Source organism: Somniosus microcephalus, chromosome 16 (genome assembly GCF_052327205.1).
Source record: "Somniosus microcephalus isolate GS21.2 chromosome 16, FLI_Smic_1.0, whole genome shotgun sequence".
In the NCBI taxonomy this organism is placed as follows: domain Eukaryota; kingdom Metazoa; phylum Chordata; class Chondrichthyes; order Squaliformes; family Somniosidae; genus Somniosus; species Somniosus microcephalus.
This window is the reverse complement of record NC_141002.1, coordinates 92,591,929-92,618,676: the sequence shown is the minus strand read 5'-3', so window position 1 is coordinate 92,618,676 and position 26,748 is coordinate 92,591,929. Positions and strand designations below refer to the sequence as shown.

Below are 26,748 nucleotides of genomic sequence, written 5' to 3'. Positions count from 1 at the left end.
GAGAGGGGAGCTCATCGAAACCTATAAAATTCTGTCAGGTCTGGACAGACTAGATGCAGGAAGGATGTTTCTGATGGCCGGGGAGTCCAGAACCAGGGGTCACAGTCTAAGGATAAGGGGTAAGCCATTTAGGACTGAGATGAGGAGGAATTTCTTCACCCAGAGAGTGGTGAACCTGTGGAATTCTCTGCCACAGAGGGCGGTGGAGGCCAGTTCATTAAATATATTCAAGAAGGAGTTGGATATATTTCTTAAGGCTAAAGGGATCAAGGGATATGGGGAGAAGGCAGGGACAGGGTACTGAATTTGGATGATCAGCCATGATCTCATTGAATGGCGGAGCAGGCTCGAGGGGCCAAATGGCCTACTCCTGCTCCTATCTTCTATGTTTCTAGGAGGGAAATCAGGAAGCACTTTTTCTCACACAGGGTTGAAGAAATGTTGAACTCTCTCATTGAAAAGGCAGTGGATACTGGGACCGTTGAGATTTTCAAGACAGAGTGATAGATTTTTGTTGGGTAAAGGTATCATGGAATATGAAGCAAAGGCAGGGAAATGGAGTTGTACAGATCGGCCACGATCTAACTGAGGCTTGAGGGGCTGAATCAGCTACTCCTGTTACTATGAAAAGCACTGGTCTAGAAGAATAGGCCCAGGAGCTCAGAGAAGTAATATGGGGAAAGAAGGATGAGAGATGGAAAGAGAAGTTATGAACAAAGCATGGCGCTGAAGATCACCCATGTTGCTATGGGAAGATGGCAAATTAGGGCCAGGCACAGAGAAGAGGAGAAAATCAGAGCAAGGGTTGTCACCAGGAGTCTCTCGTGCACCATCTAGCTGTGAGCCCAGAGTGCCAGTATCCGTGGCCTGAGAGCAGGCTGCCCACATGGCAGCTGTCTCCCATTCTGCCAGCGCATTTCACACCTAATCTAGGGCCGCCTTTTGTCTCCACCAGTTCTATCACCATCTCGGCTCGTTTTGAATACCTCTTAATGTCTCTTCACTTCTCTTTTGTTCTCTCCCAGCCTGGCCTCTTAATCTATTTCATTTCCTGTGCTTTTCCAGTCTTGACAAAGGGTTTGACCCGAAACGTTGACTCTATTTTCTCTCCACGGATGTTGCCTGGCCTGCTGAGTTTTTCCAGCATTTTCTGTTGTTATTTCGGATTTCCAGCATCCGCAGTATTTTGCTATCGTTCACAAACCCTCTTAGTCCCAGGTGGCCAGAGCAGAGTAGAGTTAAAGGGAAGGTAGAAAATAACTTGTCCAAGAAGAACGTATATCCTCACACAAGAACAGAAATACAGAGGGAATCATAGAAATGAAAGAATTGGGTGGGTCGAACACGGGGGACAAAGGCTGACTTTGTAGCTGAGGTTGGAAAGGCCATTTAATATTTCTGACCAGGATTCTGAGCGAGGGAGTTGGAACCGTCCCCTCTGCGCTCCCATAATTTAGAATCATAGAGGAGATTTGATCGAGGTGTTCAAAATCTTGAAGGGTTTTGATAGAGTAAATAAGGAGGAACTGTTCCCAGTGGCAGGAGGGTTGGCAACCAGAGGACAAAAGAACCAGAGGCGACATGAGGACATTTTTTTTTTTTTACGCAGTGATCTGGAATGTGCTGCCTGAAAGGACAGTGGAAGCAGATTCAATAGTAACTTTCAAAACGGAATTGGATAAATACTTGAAGGGAAGAAATTTACAGGGCTATGGGGAAAGAGCAGGGGGGAGTGGGACTAATTGGAGCGCTCGACCAAAGAACCGACACAGGCGCGATGGGCCGAATGGCCTCCTTCTGTGCTGTATCATTCTGTTTCCTGGCTTGGGAATAACGCAACTGTTTTGACGATCTTTTTGTATATAATTTTACATTTATATCTAATGAAACGCCTGACATTTTCCATTGAGTTCCTTACTGGAAAATCATATCTTTTTCTCTCTTTACTATGATGCGTTAGCTGTGTTTGCTACTTAAAATGACTGTGTTTGATGAATGTATTGAAAGCTTTCTGTCCAATCTATCTGTGTTGTGCCAGTTCAGAGGAAATAAATAAGCTGTTCAATCAACTGGGCTCCGAGTTGCTTCACGGGAGCAGTACATTGGAGCGGCTCTTCTCCTTGGTGCAGGAGCTGAAAATGGCCGCCCGCAGGAACTTCACAATTAAAAAACTCTTCTGGAAGGTCAGTTTCTATTGGAGGTCTCACCATGGATGTTTACATATCTGCTGACAAGATATATGTGAATTAAATACAGGAAACTCTCTTTTAACCAGCACCTAAACATCCGGAAATTTCTCTTAACCGGCAAAATTCAGGAGTAGGTTCAGGTAAGTTTTACTTCATATTAGTGGCCGTGTAACCGGGGTTCCTGGATCTGTGGCCGTGTAACCGGGGTTCCTGGATCTGTGGCCGTGTAACCGGGGTTCCTGGATCTGTGGCTGTGTAACCGGGGTTCCTGCACCTGTTGCCATGCAACAGGGACGCCTGGATCTGTGGCCGTGTAACCGGGGTTCCTGGATCTGTGGCCGTGTAACCGGGGTTCCTGCACAAGTGCCGTGTAACCGGGGTTCCTGCACCTGTTGCCGGGACGCCTGGATCTGTGGCCGTGTAACCGGGGCTCTCGTACCTTGGTAAGTATACCTCTCTGTAATCCGGACTTTTTGATCAACCGGCACCACGCTGGTCCCGTCGGTGCCGGATAAAAATGAGTTTCCTGTAGTTCCATTTTAAAAATGCATTTTATAATCAGGACTGCGTATCTCATTGACCAAGCTTTTGGTCACCTGCCCCAACATCTCCTTGTGTAGCTTGGTGTCAAATTTTGTTTTTTTGATAACGCCCCTGTGAAGCGCCTTGGGTCTTTTTATGACATTACAGGCGCTCTATAAATGCAAGTTGTTTTTTGTTGCCTTTCAAGTCCTCGGGATGTCCCAGTGCGCCTCACAGCCAACGAACTAGCTGGTGCAGTCGCTGTTGTCGTGTAAAGAAAGAACTCGCATTTCTATAGCGCCTCTCACCTCAGGATGTCCCAAAGCGCTTTACAGACAATGATGTACTTTTTGAAAGTGTAGTCACTGTTGTAATGTAGGAAACGCGGCAGCCAATATTTGCACAGCAAGCTCCCACAAACCGCAGCAATCTGATAATAGCCAGATAATTTGTTTTTTTGTAGTGATGTTGATTGAGGGATAAATATTGGGCCAGGACACCGGGGAGAACTCCCCTGCTCTTAGAAAAATAGGAGCAGGAGTAGGCCATTCGGCCCTTCGAGCCTGCTTCGCCATTCAATATGATCATGGCTGATCCTCTATCTCAGTACCATATTCCCGCTCTCTCCCCATACCCCTTGATGCCTTTTGTGTCTAGAAATCTATCTCCTTCAATATATTCAGTGACTTGGCCTCCACAGTCTTCTGTGGTAGAGAATTCCACAGGTTCACCACCCTCTGAGTGAGAAAACAAAAAAGGTGACACAACTGTGGCTAACAAGGGAAATTAGGGATAGCATAAGATCCAAGGAGAGGACATATAATTTGGCCAGAAAAAGCAATAATCCTGAGGATTGGGAGCTGTTTAGGATTCAACAAAGGAGGACAAAGGGATTAATTAAGAAAGGGAAAATAGAATATGAGAGTAAGCTTGCAGGGAACATAAAAACTGACTGTAAAAGCTTTTATAGATATGTGAAGAGAAAAAGATTGGTGAAGTCAAGCGTAGGTCCCTTGCAGTCAGAATCAGGGGAATTTATAATGGGGAACAAAGAAATGGCAGACCAACTAAATACATATTTTGGTTCTGTCTTCACAAAGGAGGACACAAATAACCTCCCAGAGATGCCGGGGAACATAGGGTCTGATGAAAGGGTGGAACTGAAAGAAATCAGTATTTGTAGGGAAATGGTGTTAGGGAAATTGATGGGACTGAAGGCCGATAAATCCCCAGGGCCTGATAATCTACATCCTAGGGTACTTAAGGAAGTGGCCCTAGAAATAGTAGATGCATTGCTGATCATCTTCCAACATTTGATGGAATCTGGAACAGTACCCATGGATTGGAGGGTAGCTAATGTTACCCCACTATTCAAAAAAGCTGGTAGAGAAAACGGGGAATTATAGACCGGTAAGCCTGACATCGGTAGTGGGGAAAATGCAGGAGTCCATTATAAAAGATGTAATAGCAGAGCACTTGGAAAACAGTGACAGGATCGGACAAAGTCAACATGGATTCACAAAAGGTAAATCGTGCTTGACTAATCTACTGGAATTTTTTGAGGATGTAACTAGTAAAATAGATAAGGGAGAACCAGTGGATGTGGTGTATCTGGACTTTCAGAAGGCCTTCGATAAGGTCCCACTTAAGAGATTAGCGTGTAAAGTTAAGGCACATGGGATTGGGGGCAAGGTATTGACTTGGATAGAGAACTGGTTGGCAGACAGAAAGCAAAGAATTGGAATAAACGGGTATTTTTCCGAATGGCAGGCAGTGACTAGTGGGGTACCGCAGGGATCGGTTCTTGGACCCCAGCTATTCACAATATATATAAATGATCTGGACAAGAGAACTAGATGTAATATCTCCAAATTTGCAGACGACACAAAGCTGGGTGGGCGTGTGTGCTGTGAGAAGGATGCCGAGAAACTCCAGGATGATTTGGACATGTTGGGTGATTGGGCAGAAACATGGCAGATGCAATATAATGTGGATAAATGTGAGGTTATCCACTTTGGTGGCAAAAACAGGAAGGCAGATTATTATCTAAATGGCAATAGATTGGGAGAAGGGGAAGTGCAACGAGACCTGGGTGTCCTTGTGTACCAGTCGCTGAAGGTAAGCATGCAGGTGCAGCAGGCGGTTAAGAAGGCAAATGGTATGTTGGCCTTCGTAGCGAGAGGGTTTGAGTACAGGAACAAGGATGTCTTGCTGCAGTTGCACAGGGCCTTGGTGAGACCACACCTTGAGTATTGTGTGCAGTTTTGGTCGCCTTATCTGAGGAAGGATGTTCTTGCCATGGAAGGAGTTCAGCGAAGATTCACCAGGTTGATACCTGGGATGGCAGGAATGACTTATGAGGAGAGATTGGGTCGATTGGACTTGTACTCGCTGGAGTTTAGAAGAATGAGCGGTGATCTCATTGAAACTTATAAAATTCTGACAGGACTAGACAGACTAGATGCAGGAAGGATGTTCCCGATGGTCGGGGAGTCCAGAACCAGGGGACACAGTCTTAAGGATAAAGGGTAGGCCATTTAAGACAGAAATGAGGAGGAATTTCTTCACCCAGAGAGTGGTGAACCTGTGGAACTCTCTACCACAGAAGGCGGTGGAGGCCAGTTCATTAAATATATTCAAGAAGGAGTTGGATATATTTCTTAAGGCTAAAGGGATCAAGGGGTATGGGGAGAAAGCAGGGACCGAGTACTGAATTTGGATGATCAGCCATGATCGCATTGAATGGCGGAGCAGGCTCGAGGGGCCGAATGGCCTACTCTTGCTCCTATCTTCTATGTTTCTATGTATTTCTCCTCATCTCAGTCCTAAATGTCCTACCCCGTATCCTGAGACTGTGACCCCTCGTTCTAGACCCCCCAGCCAGGGGAAACATCCTCCCTGCATCCAGTCTGTCTAGCCCTGTCAGAATTTTATACGTTTCAATGAGATCCCCTCTCATTCTTCTAAACTCTAGTGAATACAGGCCTAGTCGACCCAATCTCTCCTCATACAACAGTCCTGCTATCCCAGGAATCAGTTTGGTGAACCTTCGCTGCACTCCTTCTATGGCAAGTATATCCTTTCTTAGGTAAGGAGACCAAAACTGCACACAATACTCCAGGTGTGGTCTCACTGAGGCCCTGTATAACTGCAGCAAGACATCCTTGCTCCTGTACTCCAATCCTCTTGCAATGAAGGCCAACATGCCATTTGCCTTCCTAACTGCTTGCTGCACCTGCATGTAGTGCCATGGGATCTTTTACGTCCACCTGAGGGGACAGACGGGGCCTCAGTTTAACGTCTCATCCGAAAGACGGCACCCCGGACAGTGCAGCACTCCCACAGCACTGCACAGGAGTGTCAGCCTAGATTATGTGCTCAAGTCTCTGGAGTGGGACTTGAACCCACAACCTTCTGACTCGTAGGCGAGCATGCTGCCCACTGAGACACCTTTGACTAGCACAGATAAATAAGAGAACGTATTAATTTTGAAATATTTTGCACGTTACGTTTTGTTTGCACGAAAGACTTTTGTTCTGTTTTGTCCACAGTCAAACGACTTGTATCCCTTTCTTATCGGCAAACTCCAGGAGCACTTGCCAATGTCAGAGAATCCTCCTGCCCAGCAAGACGAGAGCAAAAGGGCAGACGAACTACAGTAAGTAATGAGTTTCTATGGATCTAAGCTCTAGTACAAAGGGGCCATTGTATCCATCCTTAAAGCCATATTCGCATCAAGCTCGCATTATTCTTGTTTGCAAATCATTGCAAATCATAGGGGCCAGACTTAAAGGAACATTTGGGCATTTTTTTTTTAGGGTAATCTGCGTTGCCAAGATAAGTTGCTCTGAAAACTCTCTTCAAAGTTGCTGTGTTGCATGCCAGCAGGCTTGTGCTTCCAAAGAAAAACTCCAGCAGTTGCACAGAGAAGGTACAGACTTTTTTTCCCATGTGACAGAACTAAGCGTTGGCTAAGCAGTACTTAAATGCACTGACGTTGGTGCGCCTACATCAGTGTTCTCGCTCAGGCCAACATCCCCAGCATCGAAACTCGATCAGCTCCGATGGACGGGCCACATTGCCCGCATGCCCGATACGAGACTCCCAAAGCAAGCGCTCTACTCGGAGCTCCGACACGGCAAGAGAGCCCCAGGTGGGCAGAGGAAATGCTTCAAGGACACCCTCAAAGCCTCCTTGGAAAAAGTGCAACATCCCCACTGACACCTGGGAATCCCTGGCCCAAGACCGCACAAAGTGGAGGAGAAGTATCCGGGAAGGCGCCGAACACCTCGAGTCTCTTCGCCGGGAGTAAGCGGAAGCCAAGCGCAGGCAGTGCAAGGAGCGCACGTCAACCCAAGCACCCCACCCGCCCCTTCAACCACCGTCTGCCCCACCTGTGACAGAGACTGTAGGTCCCGCATTGGACTCATCAGTCACCTGAGAACACATTTTTAATACAGAAGCGAGTCATCCTCGGTTCCGAGGGATTGCCTAAGAAGACTTAAATGCAATACGAGTTGATATGTTCATAGTCTCAAAAAAGCGAGAGCAAGTAACTCACTTGTAACTTAAAATATTTTATATAAATTCTTGCATTTAATACATGCCAGTCACATTTCACATGTTACATTCAAAGTGTGAAAATTATTTTTAAAAAGAAAGCCAGTTGTTTCCTGTTGCTTTTTCCCCCTGACCTTGATAAACTGGCCCCTCCTCAAAGGAGCTGGGAATTTATCAGCAGCCGCCAATCAGCTGTGGCTCAGTGGGCGGCACCCTCGCCTCTGAGTCAGAAGGTTGTGGGTTCAAGACCCACCCCCCTCCCTCTTGGGGCGCTACGTGCAGCAGCGTCACGCGCGCTGGCACGTAGCGCCACGGTACTGCAGACCTTCCTCATTAAAGGGGAAGGGCCTTGCGCAGCGCGACCCGGGGCCCAGCTGGGCCACCAGTGATGGGAGCGCGGCCGACACCCCGCAGGGATGGCAGAGGAGGCCGGGGACGTCAGAGGGGGCAGGTGCTGGCAGGCGGCCAGCAACAAAAATGGCCGCCCGGCACCTCGACTTTAAATATCGCCACCCCGGCCGCACATAGCATCCAGCGGTAATTTGAGGGGGGGGGGGGCGCTACCGAAGATCGCGGCCGGGGCGCAGTGTCATGGAGTGTTACCGCCACCGCTAACCACCCGCTGAATTTCGCGGGAGGCGTTAGCGGTGCCACGCCCGGGCACTAGTTGCTTCGCTAACAGCGGGTGCAAAGCAACTGAATTTTGCCCCCTTAATATTTTCAGGTGTAAACCTTCATTTTTTAAATTCTATTATTGGTAATTATTCCCTGGGTAAGTTAACCCTGTTCTTCGGTACACCTCCAATCCCTTGACCGAATTAGAGTCTCTTCTGCCAAGACGGAGGGTGGTCTAGTCCTCCAATGTCGTCCTTGTGTCAGCTGCTTTGTGGGTTTGAGTTGGCGCGCAGGCTGCGCCGCCCTGTCTGGTTTCTCCCTACCTCATGCTGGGTGATGCTGCAGCCTCTGCTGGGGAATGGCGGAGGGGGCTCGCCAGCTCTGTGAGGCACAGATTGGGAACCAGACAGAGTTCGGGAGAGAACCCTTGTCCACACGTTCTTTGGCATTAAATGTTAATGCTGCCCACATTGGGCACCACCATGCTGCCTAAGGAAATATGAATCTGAAATGTGACTTTTTTTGGTCTGCTTAGGTTATGTATTTTGATCGTCGAGACATTGGGCGTCATGTTCAGGGAGACTGAAACCGTGCCAACACGTCTGACTCTTCTGAATGCTAAACGGTATGTGTAGCACAAATGGTTCAACGAGATATTGTATCTAATGGTTTGACAAAAGTGGATGTTCAAAATGAGTTTCCTGATGGAAATTTCCACCACCTACAAGTCAGGAGTGTGATGGAATACTCTCCACTTGCCTGGATGAGTGCAGCTCCAACAACACTCAAGAAGCTCAACACCATCCAGGACAAAGCAGCCCGTTTGATTGGCACCCCATCCACCACCTTAAACATTCACTCCCTCCACCACCGGTGCACCGCGGCTGCAGTGTGTACCATCTACAAGATGCACTGCAGCAACTCGCCAAGGCTTCTTTGACAGCACCTCCCAAACCCGCGGCCTCTACCACCTAGTAGGACAAGGGCAGCAGGCGCCTGGGAACACCACCACCTCCAAGTTCCTCTGAGTGTAAGCGGTGGCTCAGTGGGTAGCACACTCACCTCTGAATCAGAAGGTTGTGAGTTCAGGTCCCACTCCAGAGACTTAAGCACGTTAAAAAAAAAATCTAGGCTGACACTCCAGTGCAGCGCTGAGAGAGTGCTGCACTGTTGGAGGTGCCATCTTTCGGATGAGACGTTAAACCGAGGCCCCGTCTGCTCTCTCAGGTGGACGTAAAAGATCCCACGGCACTATTTTGAAGAAGAGCAGGGGAGTTCTCCCTGGTGTCCCAGCCAATGTTTATCCCTCAATCAACATAACAAAAACAGATTATCTGGTCATTATCACATTGCTGTTTGTGGGAGCTTGCTGTGCGCAAATTGGTTGCTGCGTTTCCCACATTACAACAGTGACTACACTTCAAAAAAGTATTTCATTGGCTGTAAAGTGCTCTGAGACATCCGGTGGTCGTGAAAGGCGCTATAGAAATGCAAGTCTTTCTTTCTCCAAGTCACACACCATCCTGACTTGGAAATATATCGGCCGTTCCTTCATCGTCGCTGGGTCAAAATCCTGGAACTCCCTCCCTAACAGCACTGTGGGAGCACCTTCACCACACGGACTGCAGTGGTTCAAGAAGGAGGCTCAGCATCACCTTCTCGAGGGCAATTCGAGATTAACAATAAATGCTGGGCTTGCCAACGACGCCCACATCCCGTGAATGAATAAATAAAAAATTCCCTCTTCATGATATGTATGTTGGAGGAGGAGGAGCAACAGGGCATACCTTTATGGAATCACTAATATCATCAAGCCCTGAGAGAGTATACCGTAGAACCCCCCCAAGCCCACAGCGATACTGTCGTGGTTATTATGAAACTTGGTAGATATTTATCTCATCATTTGGTCCTCCTACAACAACTTGCATTTCTATAGCACCTTTAACGTAGTAAAACGTCCCAAGGTGCTTCACAGGAGTGTTATAAAACAAAATTTGACAGAGTCACATAAGGAGATATTAGGACAGGTGACCAAAAGCTTGATCAAAGAGGTCTTAAAGGAGGAGAGAGAGGTAGCGAGGTGGAGAGGTTTAGGCAGGGAATTCTAGAGCTTAGAGCCCAGGCAACAGAAGACACGGCCACCAATGGTGGAGCGATTAAAATCAGGGATGGTCGAGAGGCCAGAATTAGGGGAGCGCAGATATCTCGGGGGGAGGGGGTGGCGGTGAGGCTGGAAGAGATTACAGAGATAGGGAGGGGCGAGGCCATGGAGGGATTTGAAAACAAGGATGAGAATGTTTAAATTGAGGTGTTGCTTAATTGGGAGCCAATGTCGGTCAGCGAGCACAGGGGTGATGGGCGAACGGCACTTGGTGCGAGTTAGGACACGGGCAGCAGAGTTTTGGATGACCTCAGGTTTATGCAGGGTAGAATATGGGGTAGCTGGCCAGGAGTGTGTTGGAATAGTCAAGTCTAGAGATAACAAAGGCATGGATGAGGGTTTCAGCAGCGGATGAGCGGAGGCAAGGGCGGAGACGGGCAATGTTACGGAGGTGGAAATAGGCGGTCTTAGTGATGGCGCGGATATGTGGTCAGAAGCTCATTTCGGGGGTCAAGTATGACGCCAGGGTTGGGAACAGTGTGGTTCAGCCTCGGAGGGATGGAGTCGGTGGCCAGGGAACGGAGTTTGTGGTGGGGATTGAAGACAACGGCTAAAGACCAGCAGTCGGTGTCTCCACATTGGGGGTACCGATTTGCCTGCAGACCGCTGTTATGCGGGACAGTCGCATTATGTCTAACACTTTGGATTGGAGAAAGACAAATTGGACAATATGGTGAGAGACTGTTTTATGTTAGACTAAGTTGACCTCATGGAAACTTCCAGCATCTTGCATGGCATGGGTATTTACTAAAAGGCTAGTTTTTAAGATGTGTGCTCGTCTATTTTTCCATTTGCTAGAGGAATATCTGTCATCAACTTGCTGAAGATTTTAATAAGTGGGCCGCAAATTCCCAAATCGTCACGTGCAGTCGGTATCACAGTGCCAGTTGAGCATGGGACCTCGGCCAGTTCTCAAGATGTTGAGGTAAGCTTCTGTATTCTCCAGCCCTACGACTCCCCCGAGATCTCTGCGCTCCTCCGATTCTGGCCTCTTGCGCATCCTTGATTTTCATCGCCCCACCATCGGTGGCCGTGCCTTCGGCTGCCTGGGCCCCCAGCTCTGGAATCTAACTGTTCAACCTCTCCGCCTCTCTACCTCTCGCTCCTTCTTTAAGACGCTCCTTAAAATCCTACCTCTTTGATCAAGCTTTCTGCTCACCTGTCCTAATTTCTCCTTTATGTGGCTCGGCGTCCAAATTCTGTTCGATAATTGCTCCTGTGTTACGCCCTGGGACGTTTTACTGCGGTAAAGGCGCTACGTAAATGCAATTTGTTGTTTTGTTCAAGTGTGTAACTACACCGGGCTCGAGTTTCCGCTCCTTTACGCCAGTGATATCAGCGCAATCCGGCTGAATCGGCCGAACCAGCTCAACAGATCTTGGAAATTTTAAACGCAAGTGGGTTACGTTCAAAACCATTCGTGCCAGAGTTTCCGCGATCTACTTACGCTGGTTCAAGATCAGTTTAGTCAAATCAGGTCCCGTCCCCCCAGGTCGACATTGTGAGATTCCACCGATCGCGCTGGTTCGGGAAGGTTCTTCAAATTGCGCTCATGTTCTTAGACACACAGGCACTAGAAGCCTCGTTTTTAAAGTGTTTACACATCAAACAATATTTAGTTTACTAAGAAATTGACACCAATGAAGCTATTAAATGGTTCAGTATAGTATTTTTAAAAATCATTTTCAGTGATTTTAAATCCGGTTACTCTCAGGCGGTGGACTGGACACTCTCTTATTTAAAAATGCTTAATTTTTTGTGATCAACCCATTTTCAGCTGTATTAATAAAACCACACCAGGTCACCACTCTTAAATACATAAGAACAAATTAATTAGGAGCAGGAGTAGGCCATTCGGCCCCTCAAGCCTGCTCCGCCTTTCAATAAAATCATGGCTGATCTTCGACCTCAACTCCACTTTCCTGCACTATCCCCATATCCCTTGATTCCCCTTGAGTCCAAAAATCTATCGATCTCTATCTTGAATATACTCAACAACTGAGCCTCCACAGCCCTCTGGGGTAGAGAATTCCAAAGATTCACCACCCTCTGAGTGAAGAAATTTCTGCTCATCTCAGTCCTAAATGGCCAACCCTTTATTCTGAGATTGTGACCCCTGGTTCTGGACTCCATCAAGGAATACTTTTTAATGGAAAGAAAAAAAGAAACTATTACGTTCTGTTACGCTGCCTGATTGCGCTGGTTCACGGAAGGTTTTATGTCTGTGATTATGCAAATGATTTTTAGTGGACACTTACCTGTAACATAACCAGTGCAATTTTGAGCACATTTTGGGCGCAATTTCCCGACTGTGCCCAAAACAGAAACTCTGCTTTTTAATTACTTGCAGGGTAACCCTCATCCATGCTTCTGTTACCTCTAGACTTGACTATTCCAACGCACTCCTGGCTGGCCTCCCACATTCTACCCTACGTAAACTTGAGGTGATCCTAACTCGCATCAAGTCCTGTTCGCCCATCACCCCCTGTGCTCGCTGACCTACATTGGCTCCTGGTTAAACAGCGCCTCGATTTCAAAATTCTCATCCTTGTTTTCAAATCCCTCCATGGCCTCGCCCCTCCCTATCTCTGTAATCTCCTTCAGCCCCACAACCGCCCCCCCCCCCCCCCCCCAAAGATATCTGCGCTCCTCTAATTCTGCCCTCTTGAGCATCCCTGATTTATAATCGCTCCACCATTGGCGGCCGTGCCTTCTGTTGCCTCGGCCCTAAGCTCTGGAATTCCCTGCTTAAACCTCTCCGCCTCTCTACCTCTCTCCTCCTTTTAAGACGACGCTTAAAACCTACCTCTTTGACCAGGCTGTTGGTCACCTGCCCTAATTTCTCCTTTTGTGGCTCGGTGTCACATTTTTTGTCTTATAATACTCCTGTGAAGCACCTTAGGATGTTTTACTACATTAAAGGCGCTTTATAAATACAAGTTGATGTTGTAATGATTTGAATGTTTTATCTAATGAGTGCCGTGTTCAAATTGGCTGGAAGATGAGAGCAATCAAATATGCAGCAGCGTACACGCAGACAAGGGACGTGGCCCCTGTACGGGAATGACAGGCTAAGCTTGGGCTGCGGGAGCTGCCTTTAGTGGAATGTAATTAACGCTTTCGGGCTTGTCTGCCTTTGCAGCTACAGAAGCTATTGCTGGAGTACAGTGACGCAGTGACTGCCGTTCTGTATGAAATTTTCCTCATCACTCACCAGGTGAGTGCAATATATCAAAGCCGTTTGGCCCTTTATGCCATGACGGTCAGTGTTTCAAATTCTCACTTTATACTTGCACTTTCAGCACTGTGCGGATAATACCCTGTGATTATTGCAATATTTTTAATATGTGCTGGTTAATTCCCGCCGCCCCCCCCCTCCCCAAGGTGTTTCACTAAGGGAATCCAGTCCAGTTGTGGTCTTCCAGTGGAGTTGGGTTAGAGGGGGGAGGGTGGGTGGGGGAATAATTAGGTCAGGGCATGAAGATTTAATTCTGTTGTAGGTATTCGGGTTCACCAATTGTAGGTGTTGGACGAATGCCTATCAAATAATCGAGGTCGACTCCAGGAGAACAATCAAATAGTTCTTTAATGCAAGAATAATCGAATTCCAACAGCTGGCTGAGATCGGTACAGGAGGGCCATTAAGTAGGTCTTAACCAGACGGAGACGCCACGAGGACTTACTGGGCAGTCCCGTGGATTGCGTGATGACGTCATCGCATTTTCCCGCGCTTGGGCAGTCACGTGAATTGCGTGATGACGTCATCGCGTCTTCCCGTGCTTGGGTAGTCATGTGACTCGCGACGTGACGTCATCGCGCTTACCCAGCACTGCAGCCGGCCGTTGCGGCCGAAGTCGCAGGAGCGGGAGGCCGAGCTGGGCCGGCTCGCGTTTACCCACGTCACCGCGTTCGCCCGCTCTCCCAAAGGGGGAATGCCCCGCACAGGCAAACCGTACACACACATCGCTACGTTAAAGGGAATTATGTACGGTAAGTAAGGGACACTCGATGGTACCGCTACATTGGCCCATTTTGACGTCATAGGCACTGTTCTTATTTTAATATCCATTATAAATTCCTCAGTTCACATTTATACTGGAGCTTGCTTTGCCTCCCAAACCCGTGACCTCTTCCACCGAGAAGGGCAGCAGGCGCATGGGAACATCACCACCTCCAAGTCCCCCTCCAAATCACACACTATCCTGACTTGGAAATACATCGCCGATCCTTCATTGTCGCTGGGTCAAAATCCTGGAACTCCCTCCCTAACAGCACTGTGGGAGCAGCTTCACCACACGGACTGCAGCGGTTCAAGGCGGCGGCTCATCACCACCTTCTCGAGGGCAACTAGTGATGGGCAATAAATGCTGGCCTTGTCAGCGACGCCCACATCTGGGGAATGAATTTTTTTTAAACTTGCCTATGTAAAGATGTCGGGCTCTAATTTTACCCCCCTGGTGATCTGATCGAAGTTTTCAAGATATTAAGGGGAACAGATCGAGAGAAGTTATTTCCGCTGGTTGGGGATTCTAGGACCAGGGGACATAGTCTAAAAATTAGAGCCAGGTCTTTCAGGAGTGAAGTTAGGAAACACTTCGACACACAAAGGGTCTGGAACTCTCTTCTGCAAACGGTAATTGATGCTGGATCAATTGTTAATGTTAAATCTGAGATTGATAGATTTTTGTTAACCAAAGGTATTAAGGGATATGGGCTAAAGGCGGGTATAAGGAGTTAGGATACAGATCAGCCAGGATCTCATTGAATGGCAGAACAGGCTCGAGGGGCTCAATGGCCGACTCCTGTTCCTATGTTCCAATGCTCTGTGTATATGTGCATAATGTGTACGTATGCATATGTAGATATATGTGTTTATGTATGATGTGTGTCTGTGTGATATATATTATGGCCCAGAAATTCGGGTCGGGGGCTTCCCGCGGGTGCAAGCCCCCGATCTGCACTTACCTTGCGCGCCGGCCATTGAGCTCTGGACTCCCGTGGAATTCCGATCCGGGGCCTGGTCCAGCTGCCGGCGCACAGTGCTTGTGTATCCCAGGGGCGCAGTTAGTTCGATGCATCCCCTGGGATCACGTGGGCCATGGGCAGCCAATCGGAGCAGGAAATGCTCTATTCATAAGTCTGACAGGAAGAGCTGTCAAGACTTATAAATACTATGGCCCCAAAATAGCACAAAATCTTCAAATATTTTTTTTTTTTAAATCACATTTTTTAAATAAACTATAAATTACATGAAATAACTATTTTAAACAATAATTTAAATTTTTGAAAAAAATGATTTTATGTTCTAACGGGGCTAAAATTAAACTTACCTTGCTTTAAAGTATTTAAAAATAATAAACCTGTGGAAAAAATGTTTTAATTTTAATTAATTCACCACTTACCTTGTAAAAAGCAGACCTTACGCCTGCTTTTTATATTTCTAAATTCTGCAGGCTTACGTTCCCAGGAAAACCTGTTTAAAAAATAAAAACCCGAAGTTCGATGCGCACGCGCTGCCTCCCCCGCGCACGCGTTCGATCTCTGAACCTCTTCGTTCAGAGGAACAGAAGTGCCGGTTTCCTGCGCATGCGCAGTGCATGCAGGAAACCGGCACTTCCATCGGGCCATTAATATGTGTGTACACACTCTTACCCTCTTATCTGGTATCTATTTTTGTCGACATCTCCCATTAACAAAAAAGTGAAGTCCCAATTCCTTCTCCGTACATTTAAGCAAACAACTAACCATTTATTCCAACTCTGGCCTCCTTAAGTCAACAATATTCTAAGCCCCCAGTAGCATTAAAGGCTTATGTCATTACTGGACCCGGTCCAGAAATCTCTTTCATCCTCCTGATTGACTCCTGGGATCCGAGTGCGCACTGCGATCAATACCCAACCTGGCCCAGCAAACCCGCTTCGGTAGTTCGACTGAGAATATTGTCTCGGCTCCCTTGTCCTCTCCCAGTGCCCCAAGGCCTTACATAGGATTACACAGGATATACAGCACAGAAACAGGCCATTCGGCCCAACCAGTCCTGCTGGCGTTTATGCTCCACTCGAGCCTCCTCCTGTCTTTCCTCGTCTAACTCTCTCAGCATAACCCTCATATGCTTATCTAGCCTCCCCTTAAATGCATCGATACTATTCGCTTCAACCACTGCCTGTGGGAGCGAGTTCCACATTCTCACCACTCTCTGGGTAGAGGTTTCTCCTGAACTCCTGATTTGATTTTTTTGGTGACTATCTTATAGTGATGGCCTCTAGTTTTGCTCTTCCCCACAAGGCTTGACGGCTGACAGGTGCCTGCTTGCTGGGGGCTTTCTCTTTCGTGTGGGTTTTGTTTTATTGTATCCTTCCCACCGCAGGCAAATCGCACTGTCTGGTCAGTTTGACGTCACTTCTAAGTGAACCACTTACAGCAACAACATTGGAACAATTCCCGCAATGTGGACATAAGCGAGTGTGAGTGTAAAAAGAAAGACTTGCATTTCTATAGCGCCTTACATGACCTCAGGACATCCCAAAGTGCTTTACAGCCCATGAAGTACTTTTTGAAGTGGAGTCACTGTTGTAATGTGGGAAACACGGCAGCCAATTTTGCGCACAGTAAGCTCCCACAAACAGCAATGTGATAATGACCAGATCATCTGGGTTTTTTTTAAGTGATGTTGATTGAGGGATAAATATTGGCCAGAACCCAGGGATAATTCCCCTGCTCGTCTTCGAAATAGTGGCCGTGGAATCTTTTACGTCCACCTGAGAGCAGACGGGGCCTCGGTTTAACATCTCATTTGAAAGACGGCACCTCCGACAGTGCAGCACTCCCTCAGTACCGCACTGGAGTGTCAGCGTAGATTTATGTGCTCAAGTCTCTGGAGTGGGACTTGAACCCACAACTTTCTGACTCAGAGGCGAGGGTGTTACCAACTGAGCCACGTATATGTGTGTACATTTGCGCATATGTGTGTGTCTACATGTGTGTGTCTGTCTGTAATATTCCTTTCCAGCTCCTGCCTTTTGAATATTCTTCCACTCTGCTGATTTTTTTTTTGTTCTCTTGCCTTTCTCCACATTTAACTTCCAGTCTCCTCGATAGTCTGAAACAAAACTAATTCCAAAGCATTGCTCTTGGCTTCTTAGCTTAAGTTGTAAGGGCAAGAAGCTAGGATACGCAAGTCAGTTACTATGGTAACTCCGGCAATAAAATCTGTTGCTAAGAGAAACGTAATAAACACTGTTCTCCCATTTAGTCTTTATCTCTTTGGACAGTTTTTTTGGCTTGCCGCATTTAGAAAGAAATAGAATAAGATCTAAATGTAAGAAAAATGCCAGCTGTGGCTCAGTGGGTAGCACACTCGCCACTGAGTCAGAAGGTTGTGGGTTCAAGTCCCACTCCAGACACTTGAGCACATAAAGCTGGGCAGACATTGCAGTGCAGTGCTGAGGGAGTGCTGCAATGTCGGAGGTGCCGTCTTTCGGATGAGACGTTAAACCGAGGCCCCCGTCTGCGCTCTCAGGTGGACGTAAAAGATTCCACGGCCACTATTTCGAAGAAGAGTTGGGGAGTTCTCCCCGGTGTCCTGGTCAATATTTATCCCTCAATCAACATAACAAAAAAAAACCAGATTATCTGCTCATTATCACATTGCTGTTTGTGGGAGCTTGCTATGCGCAAATTGGCTGCCGCATGTCGCACATTACAACAGTGACTCCACTTCAAAAGTACTTCATTGGCTGTAAAGCACTTTTGAGATGTCCGGTGGTCGTGAAAGGCGCCATAGAAATGCTAATCAACAAAAAAATATACTGGTCCATTGTTGCTAAAATCGGCCTAAAGGCACATAGTAATCGCTCTATTGTGCACCTCTTCTTCATGATGAATGACCTTGTTTTGAACTTATTTATGATTCACTGTAATCCAAAGTTGAAGAACAAGAGTAACTTTATTAAGGTTTAAAAATGTTATACACAGCAGTTCAGCTTCAGGCTTCCATCTTCAGTGCTTTGGCTGGGTCAGTCTGGTTCAAAGCAGTTGTCTCATTGATGCGTTGTGAGATACTGGTTGTTGAAGGACTGCCTCAAGCAGTGCATTCATGCTACAGGTTTAGCATTGGTGGAAAGCCAATTTGTGAAGTATAAGTTAGGCGTGAAGGCCTGGCCTGGCGGCCAAGTGAAGTGGAGCGAGACTGCCTCCTTTGCTCCTCTTTGTTCAAGGGCCAGTAGCGGTCGCCAATGCTGGTTGGACGTTTTCCTGGCGGTTTCGGCACATGACCTGCTGCCTCCAACCGCCCTGCCCCCATGCTCCCGCCATTGGTCGCCCGACATGTCCATCATCACGGTGCCCCACCTTCCTACCGCCAATTGGGAAACGAACAGACTCTTTGGCCGGAATTTTGCCGGCGCTCGGGGGCGGGTTTGGAGGCGGGACATCCGGCAAAATTGCAAAGATTGACAGCGGGTCGGAAACCTGCTGTCATCCCGCCTCCAATCAATCTTCCCAGGTGTCGGGTCCCCGATTTGTGCATGGACCCGACACCTAGTGGCGGGAAGAGGATTATAGCCACTTAACTGCTTGTTAACAGGCAGTTAAGAGGCTTTTTTATATTTTGACAGGTCGACTGCGGGCTTCCCGACGTCAGGGACACAACGCCAGGGTAAGTGTGGCATGCTGTGGGTCTACTGTAATGTTTCTTCATTGATGACAGCTGCAGAAGTGGTGTGAAAGATCCAATGGTACACTGGTGAGTTTCAGAGGTAAGGAAATGTTATGAAAGTAATTTTTAATGTGTTTAGACTTTTCTGTAGGTAACAAAGTTTGAAGTGTTTATGTAGTCCCACCTCAATGGGAGAACCTCTCTCACCAGTGACAGATCGCTTCTGTAACCTCACCTGCAGCTGCCATCTGTTCTAGCCTAAGGAGGGAGTCATTGGAGAGCCTGGATGCAAGGGCTCACCTTTGTACAGTGTTTGCAGCACCTCAATGCTGTCAAACACTGAAAAATCGCTTGTCCAAAAAAATTGAGCGTGGCCCCTTTAAGAAAACGGGCAGATGACGCGTCATCAACTGACGTCATCTGACACCGGCTTTCTCCTATTTGGCCGGCAAGCCCGCCGGGCGGGCTTAACGAGGCCAATTGACGCAAAATAGCGTCTGTACGTTGGATGTCGCTGGAGGTGGGATCGGAACCCGGAAGGAAGCTGCCCTGCCCCTAGGCCACACCGAAAGGTAAAATCCAGCCCTTTGTTACCATATTGGATGATTCTTGACTCTCAGTCAAACAGCCATTTTACCCCACCCCACCACCACCATCTCCAATATTTTTTTATCACTAATAAGCAAAAGTGTTAAGAAAATGGGGGAAAAAACCCACAATTTTTGTTATTGGCCCAACAAGTTTTCTCCCGTGTTGCTCCGAGCAGTGTCCAGGAGATTAATCTTCAATTCCTGGAGACTCCAGGGTGACCCAGGAGGGTTGGCAACCAGAGTGTCAGGGGCAGACTCTGATTCTGGATTTAGGCTGCATTTACAGTCTTTCTAAAGCATTTAGCACCATGAGCACAGTTATTGTGTGAACACACCCTGAATAACATAGTCAAACCAACGTAAAGAACGTCTGGTACTGATCATAGTTTATCATTACAGGTGGCTCAAGGGTGGGATTGGCAAAGACGTAGAAAAGGGGCCTTGCTTTAGTCAGAAATTATTGCAGAGTATGGATTAGCCTAAGGATGGGGAAGAAGATTAATTACAAAGAAGTCTTGGTTATAAAAACTGCACATGGAAGAAACACCACACGGATTATACATTTGTTCACAACCTGCTTATCTTGGTAAAGTACAAAAATGATTGAATGGGACATTTATACTTTTCATTTGGATTAATGGGTTCAATTAAGTCTGAATAGGGTGGGACACTGCACATAAATCTGAATATTTTAACGGTGTTTAATTATAAACTTTAGATCGAGCTGAACGTCACTGATTCTATTTGCTCTCATCCAGCTGCTCTGTTTCGGGACTAATTCAGGATAACGATCTAGTTTTTTAAATCGGTCCTAAATAAATGTGTAAAGTTGAACCAATGATTGGATAATGCTCAGCGCACTCGTACTGTGTGTGCTACTTGTGTGCAGGCATTAATCTGGTTCTGGGTTCACACCGTGAAAAAGTAACGCAGGCGTAAATGTAGTAAAAACGCACGAGGGCCCAGAGATTCGACTGGCGTTGGCGCAGCGCCGGATGTTCAGTTCCGTTTACTGGGATGGCGTTTAACGGGCGGCCGATCCGGTACCGCCCGTTTAGCGCCACCGATCCGAGACGAATTTCCGGGCCCTCGTGTCCATACGTAAACTTCACAGCACAAGAGTTTGACCCTGATACCTTCAACGCCTCCAGTCATGCAAAGAGAATTAATTCCGATTCAGTCTGAATGAATTGATACAGGTAAAAGTGTATTCTGTAAAGTATCGATCAACAGAGTCTTATGTTCATTAATAACTAGACATTCTTATTATGAACACAGCTAGCTTCTAGCTAGTCATTTATTCAGTACACGTTCTCTAGGTACAGTATCTGTAGAGATGCAGCATGTGTGCTCCTGTGTGCAGGCTGCCATCTTGACTGTTGCCTTGTGGGTAGCCTAGTGCCTCATGGGTAATGTAGTCTTAATATCTATACAGCTGGGTAGTGTAGTCTTATATACATACAGCTCTGCACAGCTCTACGGCTCCACCTAGTGTCCACTATAGAATGACATGTTATTGATCATTACATCCCCCTTTCTTTGAGGTTTAACAAAATCAAGATCAATCAACTTTCAAGAAAACAATAAAGATAATATCAGTAACACTTTTGTTAGTGCTCTATAAACATAAACATTTTCAAAACAGTCAACACATTTTCAAAGCTTTACATTGTACTCAAAGATTAAGTCTATCAGGCTTTTTTACTTCACGTGTGGATCTTCTCAACACGGGTAAGTCTGATGTGTCTTCATGAGATTGTTCTGGCGGTGAATGACAAGATGCAGTTGCGGCATTGTCATCAATCTGGTCTTGAATAGTCTCTTGTGTTTTTAGGAGGGAACGGCGGTTCCTCCTGAGAATCTGTCCTTCCTCAGTTCTAACAGTGTATGACCTTGGTCCTACTTCCTCAAGAACTGTAGCTTTCCTGTTCCATGCATCTGGATCCTCAATCCTGACAACATCATCCCTTGTCAATGGTTTTAGAGTTTTGGATGACTTGTCATAGTATGATTTCTGTTTCAGCTTTAACAGTTGAAGTCTCTGTCTCAGTTCCTCACTTTGCTGTTCTTTTACACAGCAGGGTAGCGTGGTGCGCAACTTGCGACCCATTAGTAGTTCAGGTGAAGAACCACAGTCTAAAGGTGAGGCTCGGTAGCTCAGCAGGGCGAGATAAGGATCAGCCTTGCTTTCTGTCGCTTTCTTCAGTAGCTGCTTGAGAACTTGAACACCTTTCTCTGCCTTACCATTTCACTGAGCATACAAAGGACTGGATGTGATGTGCTCAAAGTCATAATGTGCTGCAAACTGTTGCCACTCCTTACAGTTGAAGCACGGACCATTGTCGCTAACGGCAATCCTGGGAATTCCATGTCTGGCGAAGATGGATTTCACATGTATTATGACACTGCTTGCTGTGGTGCTTGAGAGCAGCGCCATCTCAGGATAGTTAGAATAGTAGTCAATCACTATTAGATAGTCTTTACCATTTAAATGAAAAAGGTCCATACCAACCTTTTGCCATGCTGCTGTTGGTATGTCAGCTACTATCATTGGTTCCTTTGCTTGTTTGTTTTGGTGTTTCTGACATGTCTCACATTTGCCTATCATGTTCTCAATGTCCTTATTTATGCCAGGCCAATAAACAGTGTCTCTTGCCCTCCTTTTGCATTTTTCAATTCCGAGGTGTCCCTCATGAATCCTTTTGAGCATGTCTTGACGTAGAGCCTGTGGAATGACTATTCTGTTCTGTTTTAGTAATAGTCCACTTGCGACACTCAATTCTGACCTTATGTGAAAATATTTTGGACAGGAACCTTTTGGCCAACCATGATGAATGTTCTCTATTACTGTTTGTAATACTGTATCTTTTACTGTTTCTTCTGCCATTTGCTTTGATTTTGTGTCTGACACGGGCAGCGCAGCAGTGACCATACTCACATGAACATCCACGTCTTCTTCAGTAGAGCTCACATGACTCATTGTGGGTGCTCGGGATAGTGCATCTGCTAACACTATGTGTTTGCCTGGTGTGTAGATCAGTTCAAAGTCATATCTTTGCAGCTTCATCATGAGTTGTTGAATCCTTGGAGACATCTCATTCAGGTTTTTTTTTATGATGGCAACCAGTGGGCTGTGGTCTGTCTCAACTGTGAAGGTGGGAAGTCCATATATGTAGCCATGAAACTTTCCTAGTCCAACTACCAAGCCTAGACATTCCTTTTCAATCTGGGCGTATCGACACTCCGTATCAGTCATAGACCTGGAGGCATAGGCAACAGGCTTCCAATCTTCACCCTCTGCTTGTAGCAAGACCGCACCTAGGCCATCTTTTGATGCATCCGTTGACACTTTGATTCTTTTTGTTGGGTCAAAGAAGGTGAGTACAGGTGTGGTTGTCAGCACTGTTTTGAGGTTTATCCACTCTTGTTCATGTCTTTCTGTCCATGCAAACTCATTTGTTTTATGTAGCAGGTCTAGTAGACAGGCTGTCTTGGCTGACAAGTTAGGAATGAACTTTCCAATGAAGTTTATCATCCCCATGATGCGTAGCACTCCTTTTTTGTCAGTGGGTCGGGGCATTTTGAGTATGGCGTTTACTTTTTTCATATCTGGCTCTATTCCTTTACCAGATAGATTGTCTCCTAGGAAAGTGACTTCCTGGATGCCAAACTGACACTTGGCTTTGTTGAGCTTCAGTCCATTCCGGCGTATGCTCTGTAGCACTTTAGTCAGTCTCTCATTGTGTTCTTTCAGTGTGGAGCCCCAGATGATGATGTCATCAACATAGACCCGAACTCCTTCCAGACCTTCAATTATGTGTTCCATCACTCTATGAAAGATTTCAGATGCAGATATTATCCCGAAAGGCATTCTGAGGAAACAATACCTGCCAAATGGTGTGTTGAAGGTACAGTATTTGGTGCTCTCTTCATCCAGTTTTAGTTGCCAAAATCCTTGTGAGGCATCGAGCTTTTTAAAGTATCTGGCACCTGACATTTCACTGGTGATTTCTTCTCGCTTGGGAATCTGGTAGTGTTCACGTTTTATGTTTGCATTTAAGTCCTTTGGATCCATGCATATTCTTAGATCATTGTTCCTTTTTCTTTACACATACCATGGAGTTAACCCAGTCTGTTGGCTCTTCGACTTTCCTGATGATTCCTAGTGTGGTCATTCTGTCCAGTTCATTCTTGAGCCGGTCACGCAGGGGTGCTGGAACTCTTCGTGGAGCATGTACCACTGGCTGAGCATCCTCCTTTAGCTGGATCTTGTAAGTGAATGGTAGAACTCCAAATCCTTTGAACACATCCTGGAAATTATTCACTACAGAATCCACCGAGTCATCTGGTCTGCTTATGGCACAGTTTATACGGTAGACTCTTTTGACCAGTTCTAAGTCCTCACAAGCTTTGTCACCCAGCAGTGAATCAAGTCTTTCAGCCACAACAGAAAACATGAGATGATGCACTTTGTCTTTGACTGTCACTTTAAGTCTGCATACACCTAAGCTATCTATTTTCTGTCCATTATAGTCCTTCAGTAGTACTGACTTTTTCTGTATTTTGGGCTTTTCTTTCATATTGTTAATGTCACTCATACTGATTAAGTTTGCTTTTGCCCCAGTGTCTAGTTTCAAGGTAACTAATGCTCCATTTACCTGCAGTGGGATCATCCACTTGTCCTCTTTTACTGCATTAACTTTATGTTCAGCATTGTCCATTTCTGAGGGCTGCACATTTTCTGTATCCTTTTTGATATTGTCACATGACACCATTCCTACAAAAAATGTCTCCCTTAAATCCGTGTCCTCAATTACATTAACTCGTTGCCCTTTCTTAGTTTGTACTTTTGAAAAGCATTGTTTGGCAAAGTGATTCTTTCCATTACACTTTGTGCACATTTTCCCAAACGCTGGGCATTGTCTTAACTGGTGTTTGTAACCACAGCGTTTACAATTAAAAATTTCATCCTCCGATTGCTTTTCATTTCTGTTCTGCCCACGTTTCTTCCCCTTATAGGACACAGCACCGACAGCAGCATTATCACTCATTACAATCGCATCATTATTGATTTCACTGAAAGTCTTCGCGTGCTTTCGAGCTAGCTCGCTGGCTTGGCATATTTTCACCGCATTTTCCAAATTTAGTTCGGTTCCTCTCAACAGACGTTCCCTGACTTTTTTATCATGAATACCAAACACAATCTGGTCACGAATCATGATTTCAGCTCCGAGAAATTACATGTCTGTGCTTTCAGTTTCAGATCAGTTATAAAGCTATCAAAAGTCTCATTTTGCTGCTGTGTCCTTGAACAGAACATGTATCTTTCATAGGTCTCATTCTTTTTGGGAGAGCAAGGTGCATCAATTTTTTTTAGCACATCTTCTAATTTGTCTATGTTCTCCTCTGGATTAAATACAAATGTATTAAATACCTCTATTGCCTGTGGGCCTGCAACCGTAAGCAGCAACGCTATCTTCCTTGCGTCTGGCTTCGTACCGAATCCGATGGCTGCAATGTAGAGTTCGAATTGTTGTTTAAGAGTCTGCCAACTGTAGTCGATGTTTCCTGTGAGTTTCAAACGCTCTGGTGGCTTCAAATTCTCCATGTCGCTTTTCACAATTTTCAGCAGATCTTCGAGTGGTACCATCTTATGTTCATTAATAACTAGACATTCTTATTATGAACACAGCTAGCTTCTAGCTAGTCATTTATTCAGTACACGTTCTCTAGGTACAGTATCTGTAGAGATGCAGCATGTGTGCTCCTGTGTACAGGCTACCATCTTGACTGTTGCCTTGTGGGTAATGTCTTAATATCTATACAGCTGGGTAGTGTAGTCTTATATACATACAGCTATATACAGCTCTACGGCGCCACCTAGTGTCCACTATAGAATGACATGTTATTGATCATTACACAGAGGATTAAAGTATTTGCATCAAGGCAGCATTTGACCGAGTGTGGCATCAAGGAGCCCTCGCAAAACTGAAGTCAATGGGAATCGGGGGGGGGGGGGGGGGGAAACGCTCCACTGGTTGGAGTCATATGTAGCACAAAGGAAGATGGTTGTGGTGGTTGGAGGTCAATCATCACAGCCCCAGGACATCATTGCAGGAGTTCCTCAGGGCAGTGTCCTAGGCCCAACCATCTTCAGCTGATTCACCAATGACCTTCCCTCCATCATAAGGTCAGAAGTGGGGATGTTCGCTGATGACTGCACAGTGTTCAGCGCCATTCGCAACTCCTCAGATAATGAAGCAGTCCATGCCCGCATGCAGCAAGACCTGGACAACATTCGGGCTTGGGCTGATAAGTGGCAGGTAACATTCGTGCCACACAAGTGCCAGGAAATGACTATCTCCAACAAGCGAGCGTCTGACCACCGCCCCTTGACATTCAGTGGCATTACCATCACTGAATCCCCCACCATCAACATCCAGGGGGTCACCATTGACCAGAAACTTAACTGGACCAGCCACATAAATACTGTGGCAACAAGAGCAGGTCAGAGGCTAGGTATTCTGCGGTGAGTGTCTCACCACCTGACTCCCCAAAGCCTTTCCACCATCTACAAGGCACAAGTCAGGAGTGTGATGGAATACTCTCCACTTGCCTGGATGAGTGCAGCTCCAACAACACTCAAGAAGCTCAACACCATCCAGGACAAAACAGCCCACTTGATTGGCACCCCATCCACCATCTTAAACATTCACTCCCTCCACCACCGGTGTACCGTGGCTGCAATGTGTACCATCTACAAGATGCACTGCAGCAACTCGCCAAGGCTTCTTCGGCAGCACCTCCCAAACCAGCGACCTCTACCACCTAGAAGGACAAAGGACAGCAGGCGCATGGGAACACCACCACCTCCAAGTTCCCCTCCAAATTACACACCATCCTGACTTGGAAATATATCATCGTTCCTTCATCGTCGCTGGGTCAAAATCCTGGAACTCCCTCCCTAACAGCACTGTGGGAGTACCCTCACCACACGGACTGCAGTGGTTCAAGAAGGCGGCTCACCAGCACCTTCTCGAGGGCAATTAGGGATGGGCAATAAATGCTGGCCATGCCAGCGACGCCCACATCTCATGAATGAATATTAAAAAAATTAAAATGATCCAGACTATGTGTGGTGCGATTGTAAAGTTAATCGTATGTGTAGTGGAGGCTTAATTGTATCGTCATCAAATGAGAATGTTGTGTCGCTAGGAAACAGAATGCACTTATTTTCATAATCGACAGGGAAATGCTGGCAAATTTTAGCCTATTAATGCTTGATAATCTTCATAGTGTAAAGATATTTTGTGGATCAGATTTTGGGGTTAAGCAGATTTTTGTATAAAAAGGAAATACTGCAGATGCTGGAAATCTGAAATAAAAACAAAATGCTGGAGATACTGTGTTCTGTTTTTATTTTTGTTTTTATAAATTGACTTCTGTACTCGAAAG

The 26,748-nt window shown here is 46.3% G+C and overlaps 1 protein-coding gene across 1 annotated transcript in view; it reads left to right on the top strand.

Moving 5' to 3' along the window:
- c16h12orf56 (chromosome 16 C12orf56 homolog) overlaps nt 1–26,748 on the top strand; it is a 93,678-nt gene that overhangs the window by 46,962 nt on the left and 19,968 nt on the right. Inside the window, exons 6-10 of the mRNA XM_086009437.1 lie at nt 2,039–2,183; nt 6,263–6,369; nt 8,422–8,511; nt 10,846–10,972; nt 13,190–13,264. Of these exons, the coding sequence (XP_085865563.1) occupies nt 2,039–2,183; nt 6,263–6,369; nt 8,422–8,511; nt 10,846–10,972; nt 13,190–13,264 (544 nt within the window). The remainder of the gene's footprint in view (nt 1–2,038; nt 2,184–6,262; nt 6,370–8,421; nt 8,512–10,845; nt 10,973–13,189; nt 13,265–26,748) is intronic.